Source organism: Poecilia reticulata, linkage group LG1 (genome assembly GCF_000633615.1).
Source record: "Poecilia reticulata strain Guanapo linkage group LG1, Guppy_female_1.0+MT, whole genome shotgun sequence".
Taxonomy (NCBI): Eukaryota; Metazoa; Chordata; class Actinopteri; order Cyprinodontiformes; family Poeciliidae; genus Poecilia; species Poecilia reticulata.
Window position 1 is genome coordinate 9,509,920 of NC_024331.1, and position 15,167 is coordinate 9,525,086.

The following is a 15,167-nucleotide window of genomic DNA, read 5'->3' on the forward strand; positions in this document are numbered from 1 at the left end:
GATATTTATAACATCATGAAAGTAGGTGTCATTGTATCTGGTCTTTTTGAGGATTACATTGTGAACTTTTTCATTCTCATTCTCTCTCTTTCATTTTATTTAAATAACATTGAACTTTATTTGTGAAATACTTTATGCGGGGGGTATTGTACATGAACTGACATTTAACAGAAACAAGCAATTTGAAGGACGAAATTACCAACAGGAACACTGAATACGCCAAAAATAATTTCTTAGAGTAAAATCCGAGCCAACCCAAAGTAAATCCTATTATCTCGCGCTAAAGCATCGCCTTTCCATTTGCTCAAATCTCATTGGTCACATTCGACAGTGTGGACGTGTTCGACTGACTTATGCCAGCCGTGATAGGCTGCCAGGAGCGTTTTGTACCCGCCCACGACGTCCTTAGCCACCGCATGTTTATACGCTGATTGGACATTGACCTGTCACTCATTCGAGATATTAAGGAAGAGCCACTGCCAAGATGAAGCACTACGAGGTAAGTGGTATCCATTCATTGTTAAACCACACTTGTTTGAGACTAAATTTAACAAACCTGGCTAGTTCTTAGCCTTCGCGTTACCTCTGTGTTTGGAAACCTCAGTAATTAGGTACCGCTATGTTACCATAAGCGGTGAAGCTTAGCCCAGTTAACACCGTCTACGATGGGTCTGAAACGATTTGTGGCCTGTTTCTTTTAGATATACAGTATACATAGTCTTAAAACCTTGTGCACCATTAACAGAGTGTTTTTCAAATCGGAATCCCTGAATTTAATGTAGCATTTGGGCTTAACAGAGACATTGTTTGTGCAGGAAAGGGTTTAACAGCATCGCCATCTCTGGCTGGGATGATTCATGGCGCTCCTTATCTTGCTCAGTCTTACCCAAGAATGGAGGTGAAAAGTCAAAAACACAACCTCAGCCCTTTTCCATAAATCTACATTATCTGCAAAATTTACATGTAATCTATATTCCAAACTTTTTTCCAATTATTTTAACTTAAAAGGTGCTCATAGAGGGAGATTAGTAATACATTTCATGGAAAATATACATGTAGCTGGTTCAAAATGTAAATTTAGCTAATTTATTACTAAAATGGTAAAACAAGTCTTTGTCATAAGATTCAGAGAAGCTTTCAGGACTAGAAGAATAACACCAGCCCACAGGTGCATCAACACCCAAAACCCATCAGACAGGATCTGAAGTAGTTTGGCAGAAACTGACACAACTACTGGTTGGTCTGCTCCATTTTCTTTCAGGTGACAAATCTGGATTTTTGGCACCTGTAAAAAAAGCAGTTTTCAGTTGTAGCTGCGCTGTGCACCTAAATAAAGGGATAACAGTGAAATTAATTTTCACAGGACATTAGAAGACGACAAATACAACAAGATTAATGTTGGTTAGATTTATTTGCACATACATCAATCAGGAACATTATAACCTCTGAAGAAGTGATAGATACTGATTACCACTCCATTGCACTTGTTAGATGGGCTACTTTAATGCTTGATCACGGTAGCTCTGATTGTTGAATGCAACCTTGTAAATTAATATGAAGTTCGTTATTTGAAACAGTTTATCTGTGACTCCTCCAAACAGTCTGACTGTTTTGTCTTTGAAACAGTTTAACTTTTAAGGGGTCAAGCTGAGCTGACGTGACTGTTTTTATTTATCCCTACTTTACTTTTCCACTTTTTAAAAACTGTTTTCAAAAATACATATGTTTAAATTCTGTGCCTGATTTGCAAGCATGAAACGGAGGGATAAGGCCTGAGAAAAAATACTTTAAAAAAGTATTTTTTAAAAATAGGTTTCACTCAGAAATAAGAAAAAGAGGGGTAAGCGTGGGACTGAATGATTTTTTTTTTGTAGCCATCTACACAATTCTTGAAAAAAACCTATATATATACATATATAATCTACTAGTATGCAGTGGTTTAAGAGGGGGGAAAATTATAAAAAAGGGACTAAATAGTGAATAGTAATAACAGTGCTGATTGGCAAAAGACATGATTTTGCTTCATTATTAAAGCCAGATGACAATGCAAGTGTAATTACACATAAATTATTTGTTAAATTAATACTTGTTAAAGTTTTCAGACTACGTTAGAGCAGAATCCTTAATTTCAGTCAATTATCAATGTGGCTGATTTATTTCTCACATCATGTTTTGTCATTTTTAGAGATAGGAAAGAGAAATGTGTTGCAGTGACTCCCCTAACCCACAGGATGCAGTATGTCTACACTTGTATGAAGCACATTATCTCTACACTTTCTCTGCAACATCAGTTTTAAAATAAACGCCAGGTTTTACCTTGGAGAAAAGCTATAAATCCAGTCGCTGAACCGTCGACATCCACTGTAGCAATTAAAACTGAATTCTCCGTGCTTCGTCCTCGTGCCCACAGAGTGCATTAGCAGCTCCGACTGTCAGTGTGACAGGTTTTATTTGGCTGAGACGAGGGAGCTGAGGGGGGAGGTACAGCAGAGTTGGCCCAAAGACAGGAACGGGGTTGTTACCCCAAAGTCACAGCTGTGGTGTCGTGTGTCCTGCTTGCTTTGTATGTGGCTCTTTATTTCTTGTAGGCAATAAAAAAATAAAATAAATCCTGATTTGAAAAGCTAAGGATACTCATTTAATAAAAATGACGTATGAAAATAATTCAACAAACAAGGTTCATCAGTTTGTTGATCTGGTCGGTTAATTGGTTGTAACTTTGGGTGCACTGATTACAACTTTGTGGCCGGTCACTGATTTTTAAAAGGACATGGATATTCCAATTTAGTTGATACCAATTTTTTTTTTTGTCTAAATAGTTGTTTCATATAAGCAACAAAGTTGCTAAGTTGGCAACAGGGGAATAACTATCTTTAACTACGCATGTGCAGACAAGACCTGGTTGACGGATCTATCGAGATTGGTATGAACTGAGTGCCAATCTTTCAAATTTAAGAAATTCGGGGCCGATTGTAGCGGTGCGCCAAGTTATTGGCCAGCCGATTTATCTGTGTCGATTTCCTTAATTTTTTTGAGATCGGTGATCAGCCGATACATTGTGAAGCCAACTTTATCCACCGACTGTATCTACCTCAGCAAAGGTGTAAAAATCAGCCACTGTCGTCTTCTGATTCCCTTAAGAGAGGTTTGACTGACAGACCGGCCCACCAGGTCATGTCTGCACTTTTGTAGTTAACAATAGCTGCCCCACTGTTGCCAACTCAGCAACTTTATTGCTATATTTAGCAATACTTCAGACAAAAATATCTATCAATCGGAATCGATGCACCCTAGCCATTTCATTGGTGCCGTCTTAGTTGTAACACTAAAGCAGTTTATGAGGAAGTTCAACAGGATTTTAATGACCCATCCTATAAATGTTAGTAGGCCTATCACGTTAACAAATTTTGCTTTACGATAAATTGTTCCAACAATAAACGAGAAAGTTGTTTCAAGACCATTTTCCGGTAATGTAAAAATGGCATAATTGTGCATATTTTCCCCTTGAGAGACCAATAAACTTTAAATTTGTAAATAAAACTTGACACTGTAACTGGAACATATTTTAAATATAAAAGTAAACAAGGAATAATGTTGAAAAAAACAAACCACACCCGGCTGAAACCATAATAAAATGGATTCTGATGTCTCTAAAATAAAATTGCAGAATGGAGATTGAGTTAATTTTAATTTATTATTTATTGATACATGCTTTGATGATTTTTTTTAATTTTTTTTTTACATTTTGATTTAGTGGAGTATATTATGTTCTTAAAGTTACCCCAACCATTTACCCTGAGAGAAAGTGAATTGTATCTTTTCCCACATTTTTCAGAGAATTGGGAGTTTTATCACTTCACAATGCTGGGAAAAGTTAAACTTTCATGTCAGTGACGGCTTCGAGAAATTTACTTAAGTTTTAAAGTCCAACTCACTAAAAAGCCTATTAGAATTTGACGGCACTTAAACCAAGGGAGTGTCTCGGTTGGCCTCTGATTAAACCCATGACTTCACTGCCCAGATCCGTGTGGGGTCAGTTGGGAGAAGGCTTGATGGGCAGAGTCACTATGAGATGTTTATATTTAGCTGTGGAGAAGAAGACAGGGTCAGGCTGGTAAAGGGAAGCGCTGTTTGTCGTAATACCTCCCTTCTTTCCTCCCTCTACCTCACAAGTTGAGATGTCAAAGGTCGTAGCCGTCCGTTTTTAGGGAATAGTTGTGTTTCCAAGCACAACCCCTGCATGTCAGGATGGGAGTTGCATGAATTAGAGGTTTCTTTTGTCCAACATGCGTTCAGTAAACGATTTGGCATTTGGGATGCTTGGCATGTCTTTGTATGCAACTGTCCCCGCTCATGTGGACGGCGTCTGCGCCGCAAGCGGTCGGGCGGCTGTTAAATAAAGTGAGAGGTGGGCAGAGAGCTGAATGGAGAGGGTGGGGCTGGATGAGGAGGAAGAGGGTGGGGATCAGGGGGGGAAGCGACAGATTTATTTCCACAGCTGAGCGCTGCTGCACTCTTGTCCGTCTCTCGGCGTGGATCTGGAGAGGTCGGTGCCGATCTGAGGGGAGCAACGGGGGGATAAACTGAGAGCAGGTGGAGCAAAGGAGACATGGATGCCTTGGCGTTGGAGGCCAGCGGGAAAAAGGCTAATAACGCGGCGGGGGCTGCCGTGCCAACGAGTCAAGCCCCGGCAAAACGCAAACCTGCAAAAAAAGCTAAAAAGGCCGTTGTTTTCTTTGAGGTGGAGATACTGGACGCCAAGACCAAGGACAAGCTCTGCTTCCTGGACAAGGTAAGAAGCTCTTCAAGTTCAAGGTTTTGTTCATTTGATTTCATGTTGAGATGACACAGCTGGTCATGCTATGATACCTACAACCTTTTAAAAACCTCTATTGTATGACTGTCCCTGTGCAGCATGTGGTCATTTATCAGTAAAAGGTCTGTGTGTGGGAAATGGGTGTTTTCTGGAACATGAAGCAATGGTCTCTCTCTCTCTCTCTCTCTCTCTCTCTCTCTCTCTCTCTCTCTCTCTTTGTGGGCATGTATCCCAGCCAGTGTAAAGGGGACACCCTCTGGAGTGCTTTTCATTCATGGGACGCTGCTGCATGCTGCGTTTAGTTATCCTGATGACGGCCAAAGGGACACAACACATTTACAGAGAATCATTTGATGATTTAGACCTTGTCTGTCATGGAACTGACCTTTATACAAGGAGAACGCCATTGTTGAAAGTAAAACCCCAAGAATTCCGTTCGCAGTTGGCCAGAAATCATCTTGGGAAGACATAAACATAAGGTGCTCTGGCCAGATCAAAGCTAAACTAAACTTTCTTCCCCCACATGCAGTAAAGTTATATATAGCAGGGATGCTTTGTTTATGTAGGAACAAGGATTTGTTCTAAAAGCAGGACAGGCCTAGAAAAAAAACTTATCAGGGACTTTAGACTGGGGGTGAATGTTCACCTTCCAACAAGACACCACATCCAGCAAAGCTACTAATAGTTTTTATCACAGCAGATTCATGTGTTATAATAGTCCAGTGAAAGTTAATTTACAATCTGTGGCAAGATTTAGGAGTCGATGTTCGCAGTTCCCTCCAATCTCAGTGAGATTGAGCTGTTTTATAAAGAACGGACAATCGTCGTTCTGTAAAGTACTGACTCAATGAGGCTGTAAACGATATGAAAGTCACACATTTTAGATTATTTAGTTCCTTTGCATGAAATCTTTATGGAAAATATTGAAGTCTGTGGTAGTAAAGTGACGATGTGGAAAAGTTCAAATGATTTTAATCTTTATGCAAGGCGATATTTACTCCCATCATGCAAAGCAAAATAAATGGCTTTATTTACCAGGCAATAATGGTGTATAAGCTGTTGGTGGCTTTACAACTTTAAATGAATGTTGTACTTGACTTGTAGTTCTTTTTAAATGGCGCCTAATTAAAACACAGAGCTACGCATTAAAAGTGATTTAATAAACCCCATAATCAGCGATAGTTTTCAGAAACCACAAATATTTTTTTTATTATAGCACCTTAATAAGTAAAAAGTCGAGGTTTCAGAATGGCCATCACAAAGCAACATTGAAAATGGACACGGTTGCATCTGTCCTGTCAGAAGAAATGGGCCAAAGTTCCAGCCAATCATTGTGAGACTCTTCTGGAAGCAAACTAAAAACATTTCAACCAAATCATCCAGTTTAGAGGCAATCCTACCAGACGCAAAATAAATGTATTTAAACTTCTGAACCACAAGAAAGTTGGGGTTCAAAGATTGTAAGAGTCTTTGACTCTTTTTACTTATGACATTTAAGTCTTTAGAGTCACGTAAAAGTTACAAAGTCTTCCAAGTTTCATTGCTGTGAATCTCCACAGGCATTTGTGAGATTTCCTCGGACGGATGAAAGGATATCACATTTACATGTGCCATATTCATTTTGATTGGAGATGAGCAGCTTGTTTTACAGATTTATTTACAAGTATCCGTGCTTGGCCCGTAGTTTGTTGTTAATATGTTAGACGGATTAATTTTGTCGCTGCTTGTGCTCGGAGAGATTTGGTGTGTTGATGGTGCTTGGATAGAGTTTCACTAACCACACTCTTGGTACCATCAGCCAAAATAAACTCTCTTTATTAAAGGCTACGTAGTATGAGGTGCAATCCTGGACAGATTAGACCTGGTTGTCGAGTTAGCAGAGTTTCTATGGTGATAAGAGTCGCAGTCTTATCACCTCGAGGGAGACGGATTTGGTTGTAGACAGATGGGCTTTTGGAGTTGACACACTTCCTAGATTAGAGCTAGAGTGACCAGCTGAGTTAGAAATAAAACTCAGGAACGTGTCTGGATCAGTGTCCATGAAGGACAATCCTTCAATACACGAAGCCTCTAGAATGAAGGCACAACGAGTAAGTTTTTAACATTTTCACTTCCGATACGATGCAGATATTGCAGCTTTGAGTATTGGTCGCTACCAATATTGACCCAATACGATATTGGTGCGAATCATTGATACTTTTTTAGAAAAGGCTTGATCAAGTGATATTACTCAGAGAGCAATAGTCAACAACGGCCGGAATGAGAACAACTGACCCATTTATTATGAACCAACAGGGTCTGTGTGCTGCTGGGACCGACTAAATACTGGAGCAGAGTACTTGTATCACAGAATTTAGATGCAGGCCGACACAAACCCAATACTCGTTTATTGGCTGATACCTATTTCCGGTATCAATATCAGATCAGGACACCCCTAACAGAAAGCCCTTTTCACAGAACCACGAGAATGTATCTTCCAATCAGTACAATCAGAACTTCTCTGTGAAGAAAGTCCCATATCTCTGTACCTCCATTAGAGCCCTGCCCAGCTTTGCCAGTCAAAACACAGCAGGATCTAAGTTGGGCATCGGCTCCAGACCAGCAGTGGAACCCTAGAGGTGGTTTCTGAAATCCAACAGCAGCGATGTCATCCTGCTGAAAATACTTGGAGGTCCCGGAGAGGTCACACACAGAAGTTTGAGGGAATTGAAACAAGATGTCTGAAACATGAGGGGTTTACCACTTTCACATAGACGTGTACCATGTCTGCTGTTCAGGAACTGGGGAATAGTTTTTCTGTCTAGGAGTATAGCTTGCATCAAGAGTTATGGAGGGTAAAATATATGCCTAAGAATATTGATCCACAGCGAAGACAAACAGGACTGTTGTCTGTGTGTGCTCCTCATGACTTCATGGAATAAAGGACGGGTGTTTTTGTGCGTCCAGACTTTTTGAAACTCTTTAACACCAGCTGTTTGTTAGCCCACATCCAGGAGGTGTTTAAGCGCAGTCGGAGCTAAATTTACCTCTAACCTCCATCATAAATGGAAAGGGGATTATGAACGTCCCCTTTGTGTGGGAGTGGGTGTCCCTATGTTTATTTACTGTCATGTTATTTGCAGGTCGAGCCAAATGCCACCATCGGGGAGATCAAGTCCATGTTCCACAAGAGCCGTACGTGTCGTTTTCCTGCTCCTTTGACATCCAGCTCTTTGTATTCTGCCTTTACAATGACTGTAAGCTAATTACCTCTCCCGTTTCAGATCCTCAGTGGTACCCAGCCAGACAGTCCATTCGTCTTGACCCCAGTACGTCACTGTTAATTTGATCTAATTGAAGCAGGGCTGGTGGGAGCTTTTCGCTCATTCCACTGCGTGAATCTTACGTGTTCAGTAATGCAATCGTTTCAGAGGGGAAGTCCCTGAAAGACGAGGACGTCCTGCAGCATCTCCCTGTGGGAACCACAGCAACCTTCTACTTCAGAGACCTGGGAGCTCAGATCAGCTGGGTCACAGTGAGTTCAAAACACAAATCAGCTCCAACACGTTAAAAGACACGAGCGAGTGACTGAAATCAGAGTTCCCGCTGTGAAGTAAAGGTGTTTAGGACTTAAAGAAAAGTCCCTGTGTCTTTGATGTGGATCTGCTTCAAGGATGTTCTCATGAACATCCTCCATGTTTTTTTTTTCCTTCTCTTTTTTTCAAAGCTCCCACAATGCATATATTCCAGCTCCACCTGTTAAAGTCAAGATTTTGTGGCGTCTAATCTGTTATTCCTTGTGTTTACAGGTGTTTCTGACAGAATACACCGGCCCTCTGGTCATCTATCTGCTCTTCTACTTCCGGGTTCCCTTCATCTACGCGCCCAAATATGACTTCACCACCAGTAAACACTGGGTTGTACAGTGAGTGTCCAGTATGTTTTCCCCATGCCTCATGGGATTAGGAAGAGTCCTTTTTTCTCACTCAACCTCTCAAAACATATCTAAACACAGTACCTGCTGCTGCCACTTGGGGGACATTTCTACTAGATTTGTTTTTCCATTTGTTGGCATCGGTCCATTTTAATCTAGCGTTTCATTTTCTACATTTTAATCAAACAGTGAACTGAAAGGATTTAAAGTGTCAAACTTGAGGAGCCTTTTTATATTTCATGTCTTTCTGAGAGCTATGGGGACTAAGAAACTTATTTTGTAGAGTTTTATATATTAAAGGAAGCTTGTAGAAAGCAGCTGTAGCAGGAATGATCAGTATGAATGTGATGCAGAGCAGTGGAGGGGTTGAGTTTATGCAGCTGCAGCCACGAGATGGAAGCAGGAAAAGTTTGGCTTCAAGAAGCGTGAAGAGGGAATATTATTGAAATCCAATGTAGAATAAATGAACAATCATTTGAAAGGGTTTTGTAAATATTTGGAGTAACCAACAATTATTTTCTTGATTATTCTATTGATCTTTCTGACGTTTAATTGGATAAAAATAAACGGCAAATTCTACAGATTTTTCATTTTACCACTTTTATACAATATTATAAATACATTAAAAGATACAAGATAAGCAAATAATTCAGTTCCTTTTTAAATAGTAAAATACTTATCTAGTTGCCTAAAATGCAGGAGCAGAGTGTTCCCTTTTGTGAACTGGAATCGGGTGAAGATATGGAGTTGAAGAGTTTTGGATAAAACACATTTACAGACAGACAAATACGGCTTTTTTAAAATCTTAAACTGTTTTTTTTTTTTTTCAGCTGATGGCTTTTTTGCGAGTCTCTGTACCTCAGTTAACGACAAGTCAGCTTACCAAATTAGTTAACAATAACGGTTGCATCCCTAACCTGGAGAGAGTCCAAACGGCCAGATGCCAAGTTGTCATACAAGATGAGGCAGGCAGATGCTGAACAAAGGCTGTGCTTGTTTCCAGGCAACCTAACATTCAACAACACAGTGAATCATAATGAGATTTAGTGGGTTTGATCTCCTTACATACGGTGAAGAACATCAGCGCCTCAAGGTTATAGTTCAAGTCAGCTCAAGTACGGACAGCTCTTAATGGGTCCTGGTTTGAGTGGCAGGTGTCATCCACTCACGTCTCCTTCTTTCAGTCTCGCCTGTATGTGTCACTCCTTCCACTACGTTAAGAGACTCCTGGAGACCCTGTTTGTCCACCGCTTCTCTCACGGAACGATGCCGTTGCGGAACATCTTCAAGGTGGGATTCACTGAAACTCTGTCTGATCTCATCGCTCGTTAATTTCTCTGACACTAGAAAAAAATGAGTATTGTTGTCGCTTTCAGAATTGCACCTACTACTGGGGCTTTGCAGCATGGATGGCTTATTACATCAACCATCCGTTGTACACACCACCCAGTGAGTGTCCATTAACATTGTGGCATTTGGTTTAGCTACACATGAAGGCTCTGTTTTTGTTTTTCTTATGTTAAATCTTCTTTTTCAGTATACGGAGAACAGCAGATCAGACTGGCTCTCATCATATTCCTGGTAAGAATCGGTTTCCTCATCGCAGCTCTTCTGATGCCAGTTCTGGTCAGCAGTGTACTTTCATTCAGAGTTGGCATGAATTGTATTTTAAAGTTTATTTTCAAGATGGACTTGAAAATACAGAGTCAAATATACCAACACTTCCTGTAATCTTTTAAAGGACATGTTTCTTGAAAAGTTGCACCTCAAGCACACACTTGTTGTAGCAATCAACAAGACTGGTTGGTTTTAGAAGCTTAGGGTGTTTACACACAGGATAGTCCAGTAGACTCTGTTCAACTGGGGACCAAAATGGTGGCAACATGCACTTACGTTCAACAAACCCTTTGAAAAACCTGTTCCTCTCCTCACCTGTGGTGGCGCTGCACCAAAAACCTCAGGAGACATGAGCACAACTTCCTTCTTCAAGAAATGTACCCAAAAAATGGAATGATGTCAGATTTTAAGTTTCTTTTGTCTTTTGCCATTTCTCACACCAAACCAAGACTCACAAATTTGCTTTGGTTGTATTTACCCAGAATGCTCTGCGCTATAGTCCGTTTCCGGCTTGATACATTTGAAAACTTGTTGAACTTGTGCTGTCGACAGAAATACTTTTATTTAAGAGTCTTCAAGTCCATGGAAAGCTTGACCGTTGGTGGTTGTTGAGTTGGTTTTTAAACTTCTTACCTAATTTTCTCTGACATCTAAACAAACGCCATGTAACGCCTTAAATGCTCTCGATCACAGTTCTGTCAGATCGGGAACTTCTCCATCCACATCGCTCTCCGGAACCTCCGTCCACCAGGTGAGCACATCCGTCACTTCGCACTGTCCTCCAATTCAAAAACATATCAATGAACTTTTTGGTGCAAGTCCTCACAATCTTGAGCTGGATTTCTCTCTGGACAATACATATTTAAAAACTAAGCTTGCAAAATCTTCAGTTAATCTAATTTTACTAAGAGAATTGGATCAGTAAAGAGATTTCAGGTTTCAAATTTCCTCTCTTTTTTTTGTGTGAATCCAGGATCAAAGACCAGGAAGATTCCCTATCCAACCAAGAACCCCTTCACCTGGATCTTCCTCCTCGTCTCCTGTCCCAACTACACCTATGAGGTAAAATGGTCTCGACTTTTTTCATGCTTGATAAGTGCTCCAAGTCTGTGTAGTCAGAGCATAACGTAGTAAAATTATATTTGTATTGATTCTCAGTTGTCATTATGATATTGCAGTTTAAAATAACAGCTTGGATGCAATATTTAGAGGGTAAATTCTGTTATTCACCTTCTGAATAATATGAATTTAGTGATCAGAATCCTAACACTCAGTCAGCAACGTAACAATGTTGCACAGTAAATGAAATGTCTGCTGTTGAACTTTTTCCAAATCTTGAAGATAAACTCACTTATTCAGGAATCCAAAAAGCCTCAATTCATCACTTCTTTGGTCATTTGATATACAATAAGGAAGCTTATTAAAAACACTCATTTTGCTTGAATAGTCCTGCAAGCGATTCACTGCCATCTAGTGGTCAGACTCATCCTCAACAGGCACAAGTTTACCAGTTTGCTAACTTTTTACCCCAATAAATAAATTTGTTGTATTTGTCAGCCTTTAAAAAATAAAAACAAATCTAAAAGCTCCTCACTTTCTCTATGAAAGTGAGAAAAAGCTTTAATTGATCCAAGTCTAATGTAGATTTTCATGGCTTAATCTCAACATGGAGAATGTGAACTCGCTTCTTCCTGTTCGGATTTGAGTCGTGTGTGTGTGTGTGTGTGTGTGTGTGTGTGTGTGTGTGTGTGTGTGTGTGTGTTATCCGTGACGGCATCTGTTCCTCCTGCAGCTGGGCTCCTGGCTCGGCTTCACCCTGATGACCCAGTGTCTGCCGGTGGCCTTCTTCACCCTGGTGGGTTTCATCCAGATGACCGTCTGGGCCAAAGGGAAGCACCGTAGCTACCTGAAGGAGTTCCGCGACTACCCTCCGCTCCGCTCGCCCATCCTGCCCTTCGTCCTGTAGATCCATCACCAACAACTACGAGGACGTCGTCCTTTCTCTAAACCTCACACTGGATTTAGACTGATAGATTCAAAGCTTGATCCCTTGCTTCCCTTCCTGCTTTAAATTCTTGTTGTGTTGAGTAAAAATGTAAACTAGTTTTTTTTTTGTATTGCAGACAAACTGTTCTGTTCTGACTGGTTTACTTTCGAGTTTCTTTTCCCAGAGTTGCATTCTTCTAAAAACTGCTGTAAAATATGCAAGTTTAATTTTTATTGCCTCAAGCTGCAGATTTCTGGTGTTTTTTAGCCTGGAGCGGCTGGCATTGAAAGCATCTTTGAACTCTCACCTTGAATTGCTTAAGAATCTTAAAATCTGAAACTTGACAGAACTGAGTTTTGTTGTCTGAGGTAATTTATTAAAAAAACCAAACAAATCAAGCTTTTGTTTCTTTGTCTCGTCTTAAATGTTTGTTTTTGGGTCAATATCTTTGAATAATGCTGTAAAAATGGCAGGCGGTGGCAATTGTCCTTGTAGAAAGTGATGCCGGATTCAAGTTCTTTTTACTTTTTGGATATTCACACAGTAAAAAAAAAGTTTTTGGTTTATATAGAGCTTGATCAATATTGTTTAATGTGAACAACAGCAGGTGTATATACAAGGAAGCAGAGTCAGGATTTTCTCATCATGCAGCTTCGGCCTCTGCCTTGGCCTCAGTCCTCTTCCTCCTCAGCTGGAGCCTCCTCTCCCTCTCGTACTCCTTCATACGCATAACGTAACTGCAGGCAGGAAGCACATATATTTACTCTACACCATATTGAAGCGGTAGATCTTTTAAAATGTAAAACTCCAGCATGTGAAGTGTGTGAACCAGCAGCATCGCAGCTTTCCCTTAAGCAACTTGGAAAATGTGACCAGCGGACACTTACTCCTGGTGTTCGCAGTAGTCCCAGTCGTGCCTCTCGTGCTTGCAAGCCAGGAAGTTGGGCCAGTTGTCCCTCTTGCACTTCATGAGCTTTATCAGATGGTGGGCACAGTAATCTCTCTGCCCCAAAGGCAGCTGCGCCAGGTTCATCTGTTCCTGGGTTGCGATCATCTCTGAGAAAGAGCAACTCGTTTTTAGTTGAGATTCAGCCGCAGCAGGTTGTTTTAGTATATTTTTTAAAACAAAAACAAGAATCTGTAGTATTATGAAAAACTGGTCTGCATTTCAAGGTTTCTGCAACACTGTCTTTGTTCACGTTCAGTTTGAATTAAATAGTTTTACAACCTGCTAAAGATTTACTGTGCACCGACCAATTATTTTATGCTGACACAGCGGGAACACAGAACGACATAAAGAACCTGAAATTGAAGTTAAACTACAATAAATACATCCCAGGATTTATTAAATAATTTTGTCGGTAGCCTGTAGTTATTTATCAGGGCACATTTAATTTTACACCTATATGCATGTTTGCAAAGGAACAAAAAATGTTTTTGTTCTAAGTGTTTTCACGTAGTTTTGATACACAGGAAAAAGGTAAACAACATAACACGTTTTTATTTAGGGGTGTATTGATCAATCAACCCAATGGTAAAACCTGGATTCATGCTGATGTTTTCATTGATCAGATTTGCATTTTAATTAATAGCTAATTGATTGCTTAGTCTTTACCTGAGCATAAGATGTAACTGTAATTTAAGAGGAATCATTTCGTAATTGTTTATGATCAATTCGCACTTTCTAGGTTTGAATTTTACCCTCACTGTTATAGATATTCACTAAAACATTATCTCCATGCTTTGTACCCTAGATTCCCAACCAGATGCATTCTGGTTCATTACAATATGCTGTAAATCTTTCCCAGCAGAAGGTAAACCGTTTTCTGGCATTCAACATGCTAACATTAGCTAGTCAACAGGGCAGCTTCGTTCGTGACTCCAAGGCTACATTAGCAAGAGCTAAACCCCAAGCTAACTGACGTGAAATCCCTTTTAGCCTGAAAACACCTGCTTAATAGCTGCAGCTCAGATAAAACCCGGTCCAGTCGCTGCACACCGACCTCTCTCCTTCCTCTCTTCGAAGCCGATCTTCGGGTCAAACTCGAACTTCGTGGTAGGGTCCGGTTCGGTGTCCCTTTCGGTGATATACCGCTTGGCCAGGTGAGAGCCCATGGCAACGGTGATTCAGGCACACTGGAAGCTAAAATTAATATATCACACACTGCTGTTACTCATAAAAAATGAAATGTTTACAGAAATAGTCTGCAATCTGCCATTCGGTCACCTCCACAAGCCCCCTGCATCCACTTCCGCTTTGCTTCAGAACTTAACGTCACAAAAACATTTTTTTTACCGCCACCTACAGGAGGGAAGGTGAAACAACAGAACACTGTTAGACACGAACAAGATATTATTTATGCACATTCGACTGTTTTCTATTGGAAAAACTTTATAATTCACCGTGAATACAGGTATGGACATTTCATCAGAAGCATGTTAAATAATAAAATGGGAGATATTTTCTTTAAACTGTTACAGAACAGGGCAGCTTCGTTCGTGATTCCAATACAAAATAAAATTTTGTATTAAAAAATATACTAAATATATTTATTATATAGCCTATCCCACTGGCATATTTTGTTACAGATCCTGTGTTATATTCCTTGTTCTATCTTTATGTTTATAAAAAAAAAATATATTTTTTTAATAAAAAACCCCGAAACAAATTAAAACACATTCACACACTATTGGATAAGTTGTGCAAAATTATACATGCCGTTTAATAATACTAATAACCTAATATTCGTTTTTTGACCTTCACAGTAGTCATATTTCTAGACCATCATCTATGCTCCTTTTTAATGACAAGGAGGTTCACCAGTTCTGTACTT

At 40.0% G+C, this 15,167-nt stretch overlaps 2 protein-coding genes across 3 annotated transcripts; one reads left to right on the forward strand and one right to left on the reverse strand.

Annotated features, from left to right (window-relative positions):
- The first annotated feature begins 438 nt into the window (after nucleotides 1-438).
- tecrb (trans-2,3-enoyl-CoA reductase b) lies at nucleotides 439-12,731 on the forward strand. 2 transcript variants are annotated; one of them, XM_008403947.2, is made up of 12 exons: nucleotides 439-499; nucleotides 4,742-4,792; nucleotides 7,939-7,990; nucleotides 8,080-8,124; nucleotides 8,227-8,330; nucleotides 8,605-8,720; nucleotides 9,914-10,019; nucleotides 10,106-10,178; nucleotides 10,267-10,310; nucleotides 11,040-11,097; nucleotides 11,320-11,408; nucleotides 12,139-12,731. In XM_008403947.2, the coding sequence occupies exons 1-12, from the start codon at nucleotides 485-487 to the stop codon at nucleotides 12,310-12,312; spliced, it is 927 nt and encodes a 308-aa protein (XP_008402169.1). In that variant the 5' UTR covers nucleotides 439-484; the 3' UTR covers nucleotides 12,313-12,731. The 2 variants fall into 2 exon arrangements, with proteins under 2 accessions (XP_008402169.1, XP_008401975.1); XM_008403753.2 differs by lacking the exon at nucleotides 439-499 and having other exon boundaries at nucleotides 4,480-4,792.
- A 170-nt stretch (nucleotides 12,732-12,901) lies between these two features.
- ndufb7 (NADH:ubiquinone oxidoreductase subunit B7) lies at nucleotides 12,902-14,654 on the reverse strand. Its single transcript, XM_008402775.2, has 4 exons — nucleotides 14,561-14,654; nucleotides 14,337-14,476; nucleotides 13,221-13,389; nucleotides 12,902-13,070 (listed from the first exon to the last, which is right to left on the reverse strand). Exons 2-4 carry the CDS (start codon nucleotides 14,446-14,448, stop codon nucleotides 12,977-12,979), a joined length of 375 nt encoding a protein of 124 aa, XP_008400997.1. The 5' UTR covers nucleotides 14,449-14,476; nucleotides 14,561-14,654; the 3' UTR covers nucleotides 12,902-12,976.
- Nucleotides 14,655-15,167: the final 513 nt, after the last annotated feature.